Source organism: Artemia franciscana, chromosome 12 (genome assembly GCF_032884065.1).
Source record: "Artemia franciscana chromosome 12, ASM3288406v1, whole genome shotgun sequence".
Classification (NCBI taxonomy): domain Eukaryota; kingdom Metazoa; phylum Arthropoda; class Branchiopoda; order Anostraca; family Artemiidae; genus Artemia; species Artemia franciscana.
This window is the reverse complement of record NC_088874.1, coordinates 22,140,650-22,156,565: the sequence shown is the minus strand read 5'-3', so window position 1 is coordinate 22,156,565 and position 15,916 is coordinate 22,140,650. Positions and strand designations below refer to the sequence as shown.

At 35.7% G+C, this 15,916-nt stretch overlaps 1 protein-coding gene across 4 annotated transcripts in view; it reads right to left on the bottom strand.

Moving 5' to 3' along the window:
* The window catches only part of LOC136033860 (metabotropic glycine receptor-like), a 232,924-nt gene that overhangs the window by 138,998 nt on the left and 78,010 nt on the right, over positions 1 to 15,916 (bottom strand). For all 4 annotated transcript variants that reach the window (XM_065714828.1, XM_065714827.1, XM_065714829.1 and 1 more), the window contains one exon: positions 2,513 to 2,636. In XM_065714828.1, coding sequence (XP_065570900.1) covers positions 2,513 to 2,636 — 124 coding nt within the window. The remainder of the gene's footprint in view (positions 1 to 2,512; positions 2,637 to 15,916) is intronic.

The following is a 15,916-nucleotide window of genomic DNA, read 5'->3' as shown; positions in this document are numbered from 1 at the left end:
AACATATTTAAAATCGATATACAAATTTGATTCGTTTAATGTAATTGCAGTTGTCTCAATACCTTTTTTAGAGTTGCAATTACTGTTAGCACAAGTTACATATACAGTTCCTTACCACAAACAATTTAAAAACAGGGAAGCAAATAAAAGGCTAGTGTTTCATTTACGCTGTAGTTTGTCCTGAAAACTAATTAAATAGCTCGAATTGAAAGTTCAATGTAGCCAGCTAACGTAAGTTTGATTTTAATTTTAGATGTAAAACAAATCAACTTAATTTTAAACTTTATTTTAAGAAATAAAAATAAAGCCTAGCCTTTTGGAGGGTAGCAACACTAAACATACTTATGGAGGATTTTTTTTCATTTTGGGTTCCATTTCTTAATTCAATCTTTGCTCTTTTTAAGTTTTGCTATGGACTTAAAGTCTCTATTCCAATACTTATATGATTTTCTTTGTAAGATGTTCCAATTACGGTAATACAAAGAAATATCAGTAGGAGAGAAATTCTTTCAGAAAATAAACGGCTTTTGTTAAAGTTTTCATCGTATTTTTTTTTTGTTTTTTTTTTAATATAAAGCAAAGGATTCTCATTGTCTCATGAAAATTAATTCTTACACCAATTATAGCAATAACAACAATAATAATAGTGTTTTAATAGTAATAATAATAATACTAATAATAATAATAATAATTATAATAATAATAATAATAATAATCATAACAATAATAATAATGACAACAACAATAATAATAATATAGTAATGATAATAATGATAAGAAGCTAATAGTAATTGAAGAAAAAAAGCCTTTAATGGCCATGTCAGCCCCTAGTTAATTTGCCCCTATTGCAATTTACCTAGAATATACCTAAAATATGGGAAGGCGCATCACCAGATCCTATTACCAAGGACTCAGAAGGTAACACTGAATATTTTGTTTCAAAATGAAGACTAAAATTGAGATCTGAGCATTACAATTTGGACATCCATCTTTCTTCATAGATTCGTCCAAGCCTTTAAGAAGGGCTGTAGTTCAAATTCAATTCCAAGCCCTAAGTTGATTGTAGATTGTTTCCTATACATCTCAGCTGCCAAGCCCTACTATAGCCAAAGCCCTACTCAATTTTGCGAAAACACATCTCCTTGTTTGTTTTTCTTTCTTTTTCATTTTTTATACAGCTTGGGAATTACAAGCTTTAAAAAATGTTGGACATTTAAGATGAAGAAGAAAAACAAAGATTATCGTGTTTCAGCGTGTCTGTCAACACCGATGAGTGAAAATTGCAGGTTTCACAGCCAGTGCCGCACGTGACTAGAACATAAGATTATCTCTGCTTCGTCCTAGGAAACAACGACATGCCATCAATGTGTTATGTTTTATTTAATTTTTTTTTCTGGGCCACTTCGTCTAGAAGTGGTAGTCATAGAAACTTGGGAAGGGACTCATTCAGCTGGAACTGGAAAGCTCTAATGCCTTTGAAGAGTAAAAAATAATGGAGAGAAACTAGCTACCTCCAGTGCTTGTTTTTGCTATCTGTTCACACGTTTAACCCCCCAGATACAGAATAAAAGTTTGATATAGCCATGCTGTTTAGTCAAAAGGTCTGAAAGGTGTGCCTTCGGGGATGACATGGCTGCAAAGTCCTCTGACACAAGAGAAGCAAATTATGAAGTTGTCAATTTGTTTACAGATAGGTTTTGTAGTATAAAAAAAAATTTTGAGGCATGTTTGACCAAGGATGTTTAATTGGCTCAAAATTCTTTGGACCGTTCTCTAAGCCAAGACAATCATACTTTCCCTTGTAAGAGGGAAAGGGTGTTAGCAGGAACGAAAATGAGCCAAAAAGCTTTTTGTCCTTTATAAGTTTAAAACTTACAGCTCTAAGTTTTTGGGCTAAGAGGAACTTAATGTAAAAGTTGGGCAAGAAAAAGGTCAATTTTTTTTTCGATTGGTTCGAATCTTATATCATTAAGTCTTTAGAATAAAGGAGCCCCCAATGCAAAAGGAAAATTAGAAAAAATGAAACTTTCTCTGGAAATGGGCTCCAATAAAGGGACGAAAAGGGGCACAAAAAAAAATTCTTAGAAACGTTTGAAACTTGAAACCATAGGTTCCTCGGAAACGGGAATCAGAACATACAAACACAGTTCAGATGTGGGTGCAGGGTCCCAAAAACATGGAGGGACCCCAAAAACAAAACAAAATTGGAAGACTTACGGCTCTGAAAAGAAATCAAATTTCAGGTAAAAGACGGTAATTTAGAACTGTACTGATAATATATTGGCTGTTTACAATATAATTATTTAGGATTTTGCATTTTCAAATGCATTAGACAAAATGAATTTTCTAAGTCTATCTTTGCATGCTTGAATAATATCGATTTTTCAAATGAATCTTGAAATTTTATTGGAACTTCAATATTTTATGTAATCAAAGAAGAAAACGGTTACTATAAAAATTTAAATATTGATAACGTCACCTGTCAATAGTAGAAACCTGTTAAAGAACTTACTTTTGTTGTTTTTTTCTTGCATTTATCCGAGGCAGCAAATATATTCAGTTGTGTACTCCCTGGAGGTAGTGGACACTGATCTATATCAACTCTTCTTAAATCAATATCTATTCCACTCGTGCCTCTGAAACAGAACAAATAAGATTATTGAAAGGTGCTGGCAGCCCTTACTCCTCACTAGCCAAAGAGTCTCTCGAACGACCGGTATGATCAGAGGAAGCGCTCGAGCACTGACTAAATGATCCACCAAGACATCCAATAAAAATTTTAAAATAGCCAACCTGTTAGAAATAGTCAGACAATCTAATAGATTTACCTCTAACTATGATGTAACCCCCTCAGCCCTGGGGGAAAGGTCAGTAAATAATGTAAATTGCCGATCCAGCCCCCCCCCCCCCAAAAAAAAAAAAACAGAGCCTGACAACGCAGCAGAAAGGGGGAGACAAAACCAGATTCCGACCTGGTTTGGGCCAAAGTCGCCCTTTAAAAATACAAAGGCTAGAAATGGATACTGCATGGCATTTTTTTTCACAAAACGGCGATTTTGGCAAAAATCGGGCCAAAACCTTACCGAAAAAATTAGGAGAACAACTGAAAACGAATATTTACCTAACATTCTATTCACAGAGGCAATACTGGCGTGTGGTTTAACATTCGCCCCTAAAATAACATAGAGTCCGAAAGATAATGAATAAATGAAACCCAAAACGGACAGATATTACAATAAAAAACCAGGTCGAACTCAAAACGAGCAGAAATTAACATGATTAGGGTTCAAAATCCATGTGCTCTCTAAAAGCCAGAATAATATTTGTACTTTACTGTAAAAATTCTTTTTAATGTTTTCACTTTTATAACTTGATGAAATCAAAAATTAATTAAGATTTTAAGGAATGAATATCAGCATATCTATATTAAACTGACAATGGACGTTCATTTGAATTTTTTCAGTGGAATGCAAATTCAATTCTGGCTTTTTGAAAGCATAGGGGATTAAAACTCTACTCATGTTGATTTCCGCTGGTTTTGAGTTTGACTTGGTTATTTATAGTAATTAGAATAGAATAGAATATGATTTATTGGCTAAAATAGCACACAAGCTAGCATAAGCACGTCAGAACAATTATAATTACAATGATAAAATAAATGTTAAGGGATAAACATAGTTACAAAGTTAAATCAATTATTAAAATGCGAAACAAAATAGGGAACGAAAGAGTTTTTGTACCTCATTGTCAACATTTGGGGACACAAGTCAAGTTGAGTATTTGGAGCTCTACGAGCATTAAGTCTTGTATTGGGAAGGATTGGGGGGTTTTCTTTGAAGGGGGGAAGAAGACGTCGATGATAGTCAGAACTAAGGCACTTGTGCCCGAAGTTCATGGTAAGGAAGTGACGTCGTGATTCCAATGTAGTGAGTTCAAGTCTAGCCAAACCTTCATCATAAGTAGTATAGGACGTCCCCAGTATAATTTTTATAGCTCTTTTTTGAATGCTTTCAATTTTATAACATTGGGATTTGGTCAGTCCAGGGTGCCATACAGGGCAAGCATATTCAAGACAAGGTCTTATATTAGAACATTAAATTATTTTAAGGTTCTGGATTGATATGGAGAACCGTTTAAGAAGGGAGAAAGGTCTAAGGAGAAAACCACCTGTTTTAAATAAGTGAAAAGAGTGTGATTTCCATTTAAGGTCATTGTCCAAGTGCACACAAAGTAGCTTAACCATGTTTAAGTTTGGGATGCAAAGGTAATTATTGATTATTTATTTTGTTCATTTTTGGTTTAATGGAAAAAAAGTATTTTATGGAAAAATTTTTTTAATTCATTTCTGTTCGGCTATATTGACATAGTCTTTTCAGGGAAAAAATAATAATTTGAATTTTTCCGTTTTTTTAAGAATTTATAGTTTGGCGTGCTATTTGTATGCTGGAAAATCTTTTTCAGCAATTTAAAACAACATAAACCCTTTCGAAAATCATGACGCAAATAGTAGTGTCTAATTTGGTCATATACATCCTCTAGTTGACTTGATAAATTAAACTTAATACCATTCACAAAAATATATCTATACTTTTTCACAGCCTGGATACACTGACACTTTTTGATTTAGTAAAATTTTAAGAGCAAAAGTAGTAATAGAAATAGCCCCGAAAATTTGAGCTAAATGCTCTCAGGCGTTCTTGGTATTGGTATATTGCTGAGATGTCTTATTGGCAACCAGCGTATTAACAGTGTGTTTTTATTTAATTTTAAAGCAACAATAGTTTTTAAGCACAATGAACAAATTACACAATTGTGTGGGGTGACCAACCCAATAACCCTAGAGACATAGTTACTAGACCGTTCAGCTATGCTGAATAAAATGGATGTCTTAAAATTTTGGTTGGAAATGTCTGGAAAATTATGAGCTAAAGAGGGGGAGAGCTGATTGCCCTCCGATCACTTTTGATTCTTAAGAGGGCACTAGAACTTTTAATTTTCAATCAAATTAGCTCCTTTACAATAGCAGTGTTATTACTTGCTATGATAGACAATCGCTGCCTATGTCCTATGTTGCTTATATGCCCTTTTAATACCGGCATGCATATAGTTTTTTCGTTTAATTGGAATTCCCCCTAAATGTTCCCTAAAGCTTTCAAATTAATACCATTAGTGTCGTTAGTTACAGTAATCGTAAAAGCGGCATTAAACGTATATACACAGTGTCTCCTGGCTATTTCAAAATCCACGACCTACGAAAGAATGAAAGTGAAATTTTCAGAGAATATTTCTCTTGTACGGATGACTTTTGTACGGGATGGAGGGGGGGGGGCTGAACTAACAAAAAGACAAAATTTACATCATAATAATACTGCTTCTGCTCCTAAAACTACTACTACTGCAACTATTATTATTACTGCTACTATTACTACTGCTACTAAAGCTAAGACTACAACTATTAACTGTACTCCTACTGCTGCTACTATAACTACTAGTGCTACTACGACTACTGCTAATAAACCTATGGGCATTAAGGCAAAAATTTTGGGCAATATCGTAGCTGTATTGAAATACATCGAAACACACTATGCCCACATTGGTTGTCAAGAGGATGTATCAGCAATGCTTTAGGACCCATTGATTGTATTAAGTTAAAATTTCATCGCCTGTTGAAGGGGATGTTGAAAATAAGTGCTATGTGCATACTGCTACAAATACTACTACAACTATTTGCTACGCATAATTACTGAACATTTCTCAAAACTTTATTTGGATATTTGTCATCAAATTACTTTGACTCTTAAAAAGGGCACTATAACTTCCAATTTAAAATCAAATGAGATCAAACTGAATTTAATACGACTATCTATTCCATAGAAACCGTATATACCCCAAGGGTATAACTTAAAGCCCTTACCCCAGGGCTATGGAGGTTTGTGCCAACCCTGGAGGCATTGTTATATGTTATTTGGACTATTTTAAACAAAATAACAATCGCATAATTTCAATCAGACAGATTTGGTGAAAACAGGGGTAGCTAGGATGGGGGGGGAGGCCTTTTGGCCTCCTTCACTATTGACTCTTAAAACGGAACTATAATCTACAATTTCAACCAAATGAGCCACCTCTAAAGTTTATACAACTATCCCTTCCATAAGAACCTTAAACACCCCTGGGACACAGCTTAAAACCCTCGCCCTGAGGCTCTGGTAGTTGTATCAACTTTAAAAGCCTTGTTATATGACATATGAACTATTTTGAATAAAAAGACTGTCTCGAAATAACTATTGGATTCATCTCGGGAAAGCACGACGTTTTTGTGTGAGTGTGTGTGGGGGAGGGGGGGGTGCTGCACTCTGGCCACTCTTAAAAACGGCACTAGAACTTCCGAATACCAATCTAATGAGTCCCCTCCAAAGCGTACAAGACCACCCTTTTCATAAGGACCTTATATGCCCCACGGCCATAACTTACAACCCTTTCCCGGAGATCAGTAGGGGAGGGATGTCTTCCTCACAGACATAAATTCCACAACCTTCAACTACGATGAATAAATATTGTATCTCCAAATTGTGATTGGAGGAGTTAAGGGAAATAGTGAGCGTGGAGGGGGAATTGGTTGCCTTCAAATCAAACAAGCCCCATCTAAAGTTTATGAGACCGCCAATTCTGCCAAAATCCTGTATGTTCTCATGTCATAACTTACAACCCTATCCCCAAGGCGCTGGGAGGTTGTGTCACCCCTAGAGACAAAACTATGTGTTCTTTGGAATATTTCGAACAAAATCGCTATCTCATAATTTCAATCAGATGTGTTCAGTGAAAAGAGGGGTTGTCAGGGGGGAGGGTCTATATGCTATTATTTTTGAAGCTTCAAAAGGAACTAGAACTTTCAATTTTCAACCAAATGAGCCCTTCCATAAAAACCTTAAATGTGCCGCGGCATAACTTACCGCCCTCGTCCCTAGGCTCTGGTGGTGTGTTCCAGCCCCAAAAGCCTTGTTAAACATTCTTTGGAATATATTGAATAATACGAATCTCTCAAAAATTTTCATTCGATGTATTACGGCAAAACACGACGTGTTCGGGGGGGGGGTAACTGCCTTCTGATCACATTGGCTCTTAAAAAGGGCGCTATAAATTCAGATTACCAATCCAATAAGTTCCCTCCGAAGCATAAACAATCACCCTTTCTATAAAAACATTAAATGCCCCCTTACCCTGAGAGCTGTAGGGGTGGGGGTGTCTTTTACAAAGACATAATTTACGGACTCTTCAACTACAATGAACAAAATTTCTATCTCCAAATTTTGACTGAATGTCTTCGGGTGAATTGAGCATGGTGGGGGCTGGTTTGCCCCACCAAGCATGTTTTGGTTGAATCACTTTTGACTCCTAAAATGGGTACTATAACTTTTAATTTCACATCAAATGAGCCCCATGTGAAGTTTATGCGACCACCCTTTACATAAAAACCTTATATGACCCCAAGCCATGACTTACAACCCTATCCCCAGGTCACTGAGGGGTTGTGTCAACCCTAGAGTCATTGTTTTAGTTCTTTGGACTATTTTGAGCAAAATTTCTATCTAACTGTTTTGATCAGATTCATTTGATGAAGAGGATAGTCGGGGGGAGGGGGACTTTAGCTGCCTTCCATCATTTTGAATCTTAAAAGATAACTATAACTTTCAATTATTAACCAAGTGAGCCTCCTTTAAAGTTTATACAACCATCCCTTCAATTAAAACCTGAAACAACCCCTGGTCATAACTTACAACCCTTGCCCCTAGGCTGTGGGGTTTGTTTCAACCACAAAAGCCTAGTTATATGATATTTTGACTATTTTGAGTAAGGATGCTATGTCAAATTTCTATTAGATGTATTTCGGTGGGGCCTCCGCTCATTTTACTCTTTAAAAGAGAAGTAGAGCTTCTGATTACCAGTCCAGTCACCCCCCTCCGAAGTTTATATGACCAGGCTTTCTATAAAAACCTTGTATGCCCCCAGAGCATAACTTACAAACCTTACCCTGAGGGCTGGGGGATTTGTTATTCTCAAATACATAATTTCCGAACCATTCAAATACTTTAAGCAAAATGGTTTTCTCAAAATTTTGACTGGAAGTGTTTGGAAAAATGATAGATGGGGGGGGGGGTCATTTGCCCTCTGACCACTTTCGACTAATAAAAAGGGCACTAGTTCTTTCAATATCCAATCGAATGAGCCCTTTTTGAAGTTTCTACGACAACGATCTCTGTAAGAATGTTATATGCACCAAAAGCGGAACTTTGAGCCCTTGTCCTGAGGACTGTGGGGGTGTCATCCTCAAAGACATAATTTTTAGACCTTTCAAATACACTGAACAAATTGGCTATATGAAAATGTTGATCGGAAGTATTTGGGGAAATTATGGGCGTGGGGAGGGGGCATTCAACTTTCGATTATTTTTGAATATTAAAAAGAGCACTAGCCCTCTCAATTTACAATCGAATGAGCCCTTTTTGAAGTTTCTGCGACAACACTTTCTACAGGAACCTTATATGCCCCCAGGGCGTAACTCAAAACCTTAGACCTGAGGGGCACGGGGGGTGTTATCCTCAAATATGTAATTTGGTGCCCACGGGGCATAACTTATAACGTTTGCCCTAAGGACCGTGGGGGTTTGTCATTCTAAAAGGCGTTATTTCCGGACCTTTCAACTACGTTCAACAAAATGGTATGTCAATATTTTGATTGGACTTGTCTCAGGAAATAGTGGGCGTGGACGGGGTATTAGTTGCCCTCCAACCATTTTTGACTATTTAAAAGGGCACTAGCCCCTTCAATTTCCAATCGAATGAGCCCTTTTTGAATTTTCTATAACAACACCTTTGATATGAAGTGCCCTGCTCTAAAACCAAAAACTTCACTTACAGTTCGTTTCCATGAACTGATTGAAAAAAACCACATCATTCGTGTTACTATATTGTTATTGAATAATGTACCGACACTTACTGACATTAACGGCTAAATGAATTTTTTTAGGTTTAACATTGCTCTCATGTTCTTGAACTTTTACGATCTTCTAGGAATATTTTAAGTACATGAACATAAACTACTCAGAGTTTGAAATGAAAGCAGTAGTCGATTGGCATGGAAAATCATCTTACCACTTTTTATGAGGAAAAACTTTACCACTTCCAACTTGTAGAAAATTAATTCAGAACAAAGTCTTGAAAAAAAATGAACGTTGCATTACCTCAAATTAGAAAAAAAAGCCAGGGCGGGGAGGGGGGCTGTTTTTGCGTCAGTTATTTTTTAATTAGCCGAAAGACCTCTTTTAAAAAAAAAAGGCAAGTGCAAATTCAACCAACCAAATGCTAATCTTAACATTCATCCTTCAACAAATCCAAAACTCGCGCAAAACTCAAGCAAAGCAAAATTTAAGCCATACAAAAATTAAACCCAGTAAATTTCCGCCTGGCAAAATTCAACACAGCTAAACTCAATTAACATATTCTTGACTTGGCAAATTTAACCTGACAAAACTCAAACAACCTCGACCTAGCCCTCCACAACTTAATCCACGATCAGTTTAGATCAGTAAAATCCGGTCTAGTCATGCTAGGAAAACCTACCACTCAAACCACACGGACAAACATGTAAAAATAAACCTAGGTGTATTTTGGGTCCAAATGGGGGCCAATATTCAAAAATATTTTTCATTCCTGAATCAAACAAAGCATACGAAGAGTGACTGTTAATATACATGCTTGTTGAACAGGACACAACCAGTGTTTCCACTTTCTCATTTTTCAAATCCCTAATAAAGAGCTGAAAAATCCCTAGAAATCCCCATCTTCAGTTCCAAAATCCCTAAAAGTCTCCCATTTTCTAATTACTCCCTGAGCCGCTTCTCCCTATCTCATTTTACCCGTACTATTGAAAGGTAACACATTTTGGCTTCTTAGATTGAAGTCTAGCTATCACTACCATATTAGAATGTCTTGTCATGCTGTTCGAAGTGCTTTTTAATCATCAGCTGAATACAAATAGCTTCAAATATACTTCAAATAATATTAAGCAAATAGAAAAGAAAATGTAATAGTGTAATGTAGATTACAATACAAGATGTTTAATACTGTTCAATCGTAACTGGTAAAACGTAATCAGACCTTATCTTCCCCTGATGAGTTTTCAACATTTTTTGTATGGTGGCTGAAGCTTTCACCGTTATCATGTGGTGAAGTAACTGATCATCTTAACATTCCACACTTTCTTCAGCCCTTTTCATTCCGTATTTTGTTTTTAGAATCCCCCGCAAAGTTAATGTTTTCAATTTATTCTGACGGTCAGTTTTTACTACTTTTACAGCACTGAAAAACCTCTCGACATTGACACTTAAAAATGGAATAGTGGAAATAAATAATACTGCCGGTTTCAGGTTAGGATACAAATTCTGTTCCGGCAGCATTTTTTTTCACCAATACCAAACACCAGCAGGTCACGGCATCCATTGTTTTGACGTTTTCAATATCGATGAGGCTCTGCCTCCTCCACTCCTGCTCGGTTTTGGTTCCGTCCCAAGGGATTTGTCCATACTTCCTAACAGAAGGTAGCAGAGAGGCAGGCTGAAGTGATTGGGCAGACACTAGGTCAACCATTTCAGCATATTTGTAAATGTCGTCTTCAAAATGTAACTTTTTCTGTATCTGGCCTACTCCTTTGATATGGAACGCATGTGCAGCTTTGAGAACTACTTCGATTGAATCAGGGGGACGGCCGTTTATGACCTTGACGTACAGAGGGAATCTTGTCCGTTCGGACCGAAGTAAACGCTTTCCAGGGGAAGTTAAAACTTTCGATTATTCACATCGATTTCTAAAGCACTAGTTGAATCCACATAGTCCTTATGCAGGAAGTTCAATGCTGAGACCAATGTTTTAAGCTTTGTTTATATCCCAAAACTAGAAATATTTTGGTTTCAAGAGCTCAAATTGTGCTTAAATTTAAATTTGTGACAAAAGTGATTGTTATATTTGTAAAGAACATAAAAAAAGACATCGAGTGGTATGTTCACTTTATTTGTAAGTCAAAAAAATGAACAACAAAAAATTTACCAATGAAGGTTCATGATTTTCCCCTGGGTACGTAGGCTTGCCAAAAACACACAATCCATTTATTCCTACATGTGCTATTGTTTGTAACGGCTGTCAAATGGCTGTCAGTTTGTTTGTCTGTTAAAAACTAGGGTAATGAAACGGTAAGAGAGGTGTTCGAATAGTTATAGCCTACCTCTATTATCCACGTCAGTACTTATAAAGCTGGCTACAAGTTCGAGTTCAAGCTTTTTTGATTTTGCACAAAAATCGTAAACATCATACAAGTACTGTCTCAAAAATGTACCCAATAAAACTATCAAAATATATCATAACTTTATTTATCTGACCTGTAAAAAAATGACATGCTATCTACCAAATAATCTTATGAAAAAACAACCCAAAAATGACAAACCATATGACTCCATTTATCGAGAACAGTCCAAGCTGAAATTATTGTTTGAAGCCCATATCAGCATGGAACCGTTTCAAACAGTTCTTTGTTGCTAGTTTGTTACTTAGGACTCCTGTACATCTCAAAATCTGGGTGGTGTTGAAATTTTTTAAGCAACTGAAAAAGTTCTTTTCTGTGATTCCAAGTTCAATTCGCAAGGATACAGATCCTAAATCGAATTATCCTGCTTCTCTGATCAAGAAGATGATGATAATGAAAAAATTAAAGGAAAACCCCAAAAATTTTCCCTAAAAGTCCATGGGAGAGGAAATATCCCTAGAAAATCCCCAAATCCCTAAAAAAAACTCTCGCCCCTAAAAGACTTAAAAAATCCCCATTTTAGGGGGGAAATCCCCATAGTGGAAACACTGGACACATCACACCTCGCATGAGAAAATCCAGTCTTCATGGCCTCAGTGAGCTCATTACTTATCCGCCCGAAAATGCGTTTTATGTCTCTTTGAATCAGGATGACCGATCTACCCTACATTACGTTAAATGCCTGTTGAAATCACAAACATGTGAATCGGTGCTTATTATCAATAAAATTTGTTGTTTGACGTTACTCTTTTTGAGTAAACGTGATTTCAAAATAAAAAAAGAGTTTCAAACGAAACTTAAGCGAACAAAAATGAAAATCAAAATAACTGTTCCTTTCTTCGTTCTTTGTTAACACTTCTCTGTTTTCTTTATTAAAAAGGCCAGCAGTTAGATCCGGAATCGCATTGGTCATTTACTGCTGCGCTCTATTTTTGTTTCTGAGGGCTTTCATGGTTTCCTGCCATCTCATTTTTTTTTTCAAACCTACTGCAATAGCATCCGGCTCTACTAACTCTCGAAATAACTCTTGAACTTGAAGTGATTCAGATTAGGTTCGAAATTTCAAAGACCCACTCCGAGGTCAGATTTTAGTCCTTTTCTTCGTGCAGAAAGATTTTGATTTCACTACTTCCGAATGTGAAGGATTATCTCCCACTCAGAGCCTTCAAACAACCAGTGAAATATTAATTAGCAGGTTGAATAGTTATGGTGCGCTTACTCGAATATCTAGCTAATCTGTATTGCTCCACTAATCGTAAATATCTATTTCAATTTCTGTTGTATTTATTAGTATTTTTACTTTTCAACTTACAACAATCAAAGGTTAATCAGCTTCATTAGAAGAGAAAGATAAAGCTTCGCTCATAAATACCCCTTAGTGAATTACTAAGTAGGAATTCTTTGCTCAAGGCTTCATTAGATGGTCCATTAGATGATCATTTAGTTTACATTGCATGCTCGTTATCAAAACAATTGATTTGTTGAGATGAGTCTTTTACATTTATTGAGATATATCAAGCACGACGTTGTATTCAAAGTAGGAAGAAAAGGTAAAACTATTTCTCTATGTATATTACTTCCTGTATATAAAGTGTTACTTTATATTTATGTTCTACAAAAGTCATATATTGTTACGCATTTTCAGAAAAAGCACTAGTTTTCCAAAATCTACAATGGTAAAAAAATATCATGACTTTGTTTATTTGTGGTAGCTTTGTCAAAATGCTTTGCAAAAGTAGTTAAGAAAAATTTAGTTTAAAGTTTTGACTTCGCTCTTCACTTCTATTAGATAAGTTTTCAATTTACTTTTGTCTTGTTTATTTTTAATATAAAAATTAAACCTGACAAAAACATCTTTTTCGAACATATACGATGATACAAAAACGTACAGGTATGATTTCATGAAAATTGAGCTGTATAGATGAGTTTTATGTTCTACCTCGCATATACATCCCATGAAGTATTCCCAATCGTATAGATAAGAATCTCAAGGGTTATATTATTTAAGCTATTTTCTAAGAGACGCAGATCAAAAAGTCAATGATTTATTACTTATAGGCCTACTGCTTTAATCATATTACACTTTTTAATAAATTTAAAGGTTCGCTCACTTTGTGTATCATATTTGCACCAGTAGCAACCAAAAGTTGAAAAATGAGTTTTGAAAAAAAAAAGCTGCCTAATGATTAAATATCATTAAATGCCTGAAACCACTCGAAAATGGCGTCAGATCAAAATAAAAATTACATCATCGGAATCTGTATGGTCGAAAAACCAGTATAGGGTAATTAGAGTCACCACCCTAAACAACAGGGGAAATCACTTTTTTGCCTGGGTGAGATCATTTTTCTTTGCTTAAAGAGAATTTTAATGGCACATTCGAACGGAAATTAAAATTGTTGGTGCCCTTTTGAAATGACCAAAAAGAGCGGAGGGACTCTGCCCCTCCAAAAGGCCCTCTTCCCCTGAAGCCGTCCAATCAAAATTTTTAGATACCCGTTTTTCATTATAGTTGAAAGGTCCAATGACTATACTTGTGGTGATGAAATGACCCTGCATAGTCCCTGGGAAAAAGGCATTAAGCTATACAGTTATGGTTCTACAAAAGTCAATAGATTGAGCTAGATTACAAGAACTCATAGTTTGGTCGATAGAGCGTTTGACTTTAATGTGGGATGGCAATTGTTTAATTCCTTGTCGGGCGTTTTTTTTTTCAGTTATGGTTTTTTTTTTGCCTTCTATATGATTATGTGTATAACCTGGATTTCTTAAGGCTGACTACGGTAATTATTAACCAATGCTGCTTTTCCTACTGCGCCAAAAAATTACGACTAACCGCCAAAACTTAAGCGATTTTGAGCTTGGTTTTTTTTTCTGATAATTTCTGCATAAGAAATGGATTTACTTTTGTTTTACATTTTCTTTTAGTGTTTCGGAAAAAAAATAAATCAAGATATTCGAATTCTTCACTTCGTTGTTTCTTTTGGTTCCCATAGTCTCCAAAGAAAGGGTTTCACATAAAGCCCAGTATTTGTTATTGGGAAATATTGAGAAAATTCTTAGTGTGCGATTCTTGCAGGGAGGGGGGGGGGGTTCCAGGGGAAAAGTTTTCAATGGGAAGGAAGGTTTCTGGGGAAACTTTCAAGAAGAAATTTTTAAAGGGGGGATTTCCCAGCATCATTTGAAACTGTCACCAACTAAATAAAAAAATTCAACTGGAAGTAAAGTGTAACATTAAAACTTAAAAGGAACGGAAATTATTCGGTATATTAGGAGGACCCCTAAAAAAAAAATCAAGGCAGTGTCGCTTCTACATGAAATTTCAATTAAAAAGGGCAAAGATTAATTTTAAAAAGCAAAGTAGGATGTAAAGAGTAGGAAGTAGTAGGAAGTAAAGAGTAGCAAGTAGGAAGTTGAGACTTAAAAGGAAGAAAAATTATTGCAAACAGTTGATCTAACATATATCAATAAAACTGGTACAGATAAATGAACTGATAATATTTCCTTATGTTTGTATGATTATAGAAAACTAGTGCTATTTGAGGAATAACGTATTACTCTTACGTTATTCCTCATAATTTCAAGAAATAATGAGGGGAAAATCAATTGGCTGAAGGAAATATATGGATGCCGCTACTATTACTATCACTATTACTACTAACTACTAATACTGATATTCCTATTATTACTGCTACTTTTTGCACCACCACTACTACCACTGCTTCCATAACTTCTATTTCTATTACAGCTACTATTAAGGCTGAGGATATTAAGGTGATATTTCCGAAAATATTAAGGAGTAAATTGAACTAAATCAAAACACACTATGTGCATACCGGTTTTCAAAAGGGCACACCAGCAGTATCTTAGGAACGGCTTAACGTATTAAGCTGAAAATTCTAGGGCCTGATGAGACGGATGATCAACTGACCAAAAGACAATTTATGCACACAAAGACTGCTATTAATACTGCTACTACTGTTACTAATCTACTAATACAGCTGCTACTACTGCTACCACAATTGTTTTAGCAGTAATAACATTCATAGTGTGCCTTTCTGGACTTCAACATACCCTCCCCATGACCTAATAGTTTAGCCTTAAAACTTTATTCTATTTCTGAGACATTTCTGATGCACCATTTTGATATCCTGTATGAGTAAAGTGTGTTTTGATTTAGCCCAAGGTCCCTTCAAGAGTCCCTGAAAGTTCCACATGAATACCATTAGTCTTAGTAATAATAGCACTAATAGCCACAGTAGTGGTACTGTTACTACTTGTAAAAGTAGGGATGTATTGTTACAAACTTTTAATAACCTGCATCGACATCGTGTGTTTCAATTTAGTTGAAAATCCTCCTCAGTCAAGACTGAAAGTTGTGCTGTGGATTCTTATCTTCAGTACTACTGCTAGCACTAGTTATAGTAGCAGCAGTGGTAGTAGTATTCTTTGTAGAAGTAGTAACAAATATAGTAGTTGTTGCAGTAGCAGTAAAAGCAGTAGAAGTTGTAGCAGTAGAAGTAATAGTATGCACATTGTGCCTTTCTGTTAGTTCAACATCTCC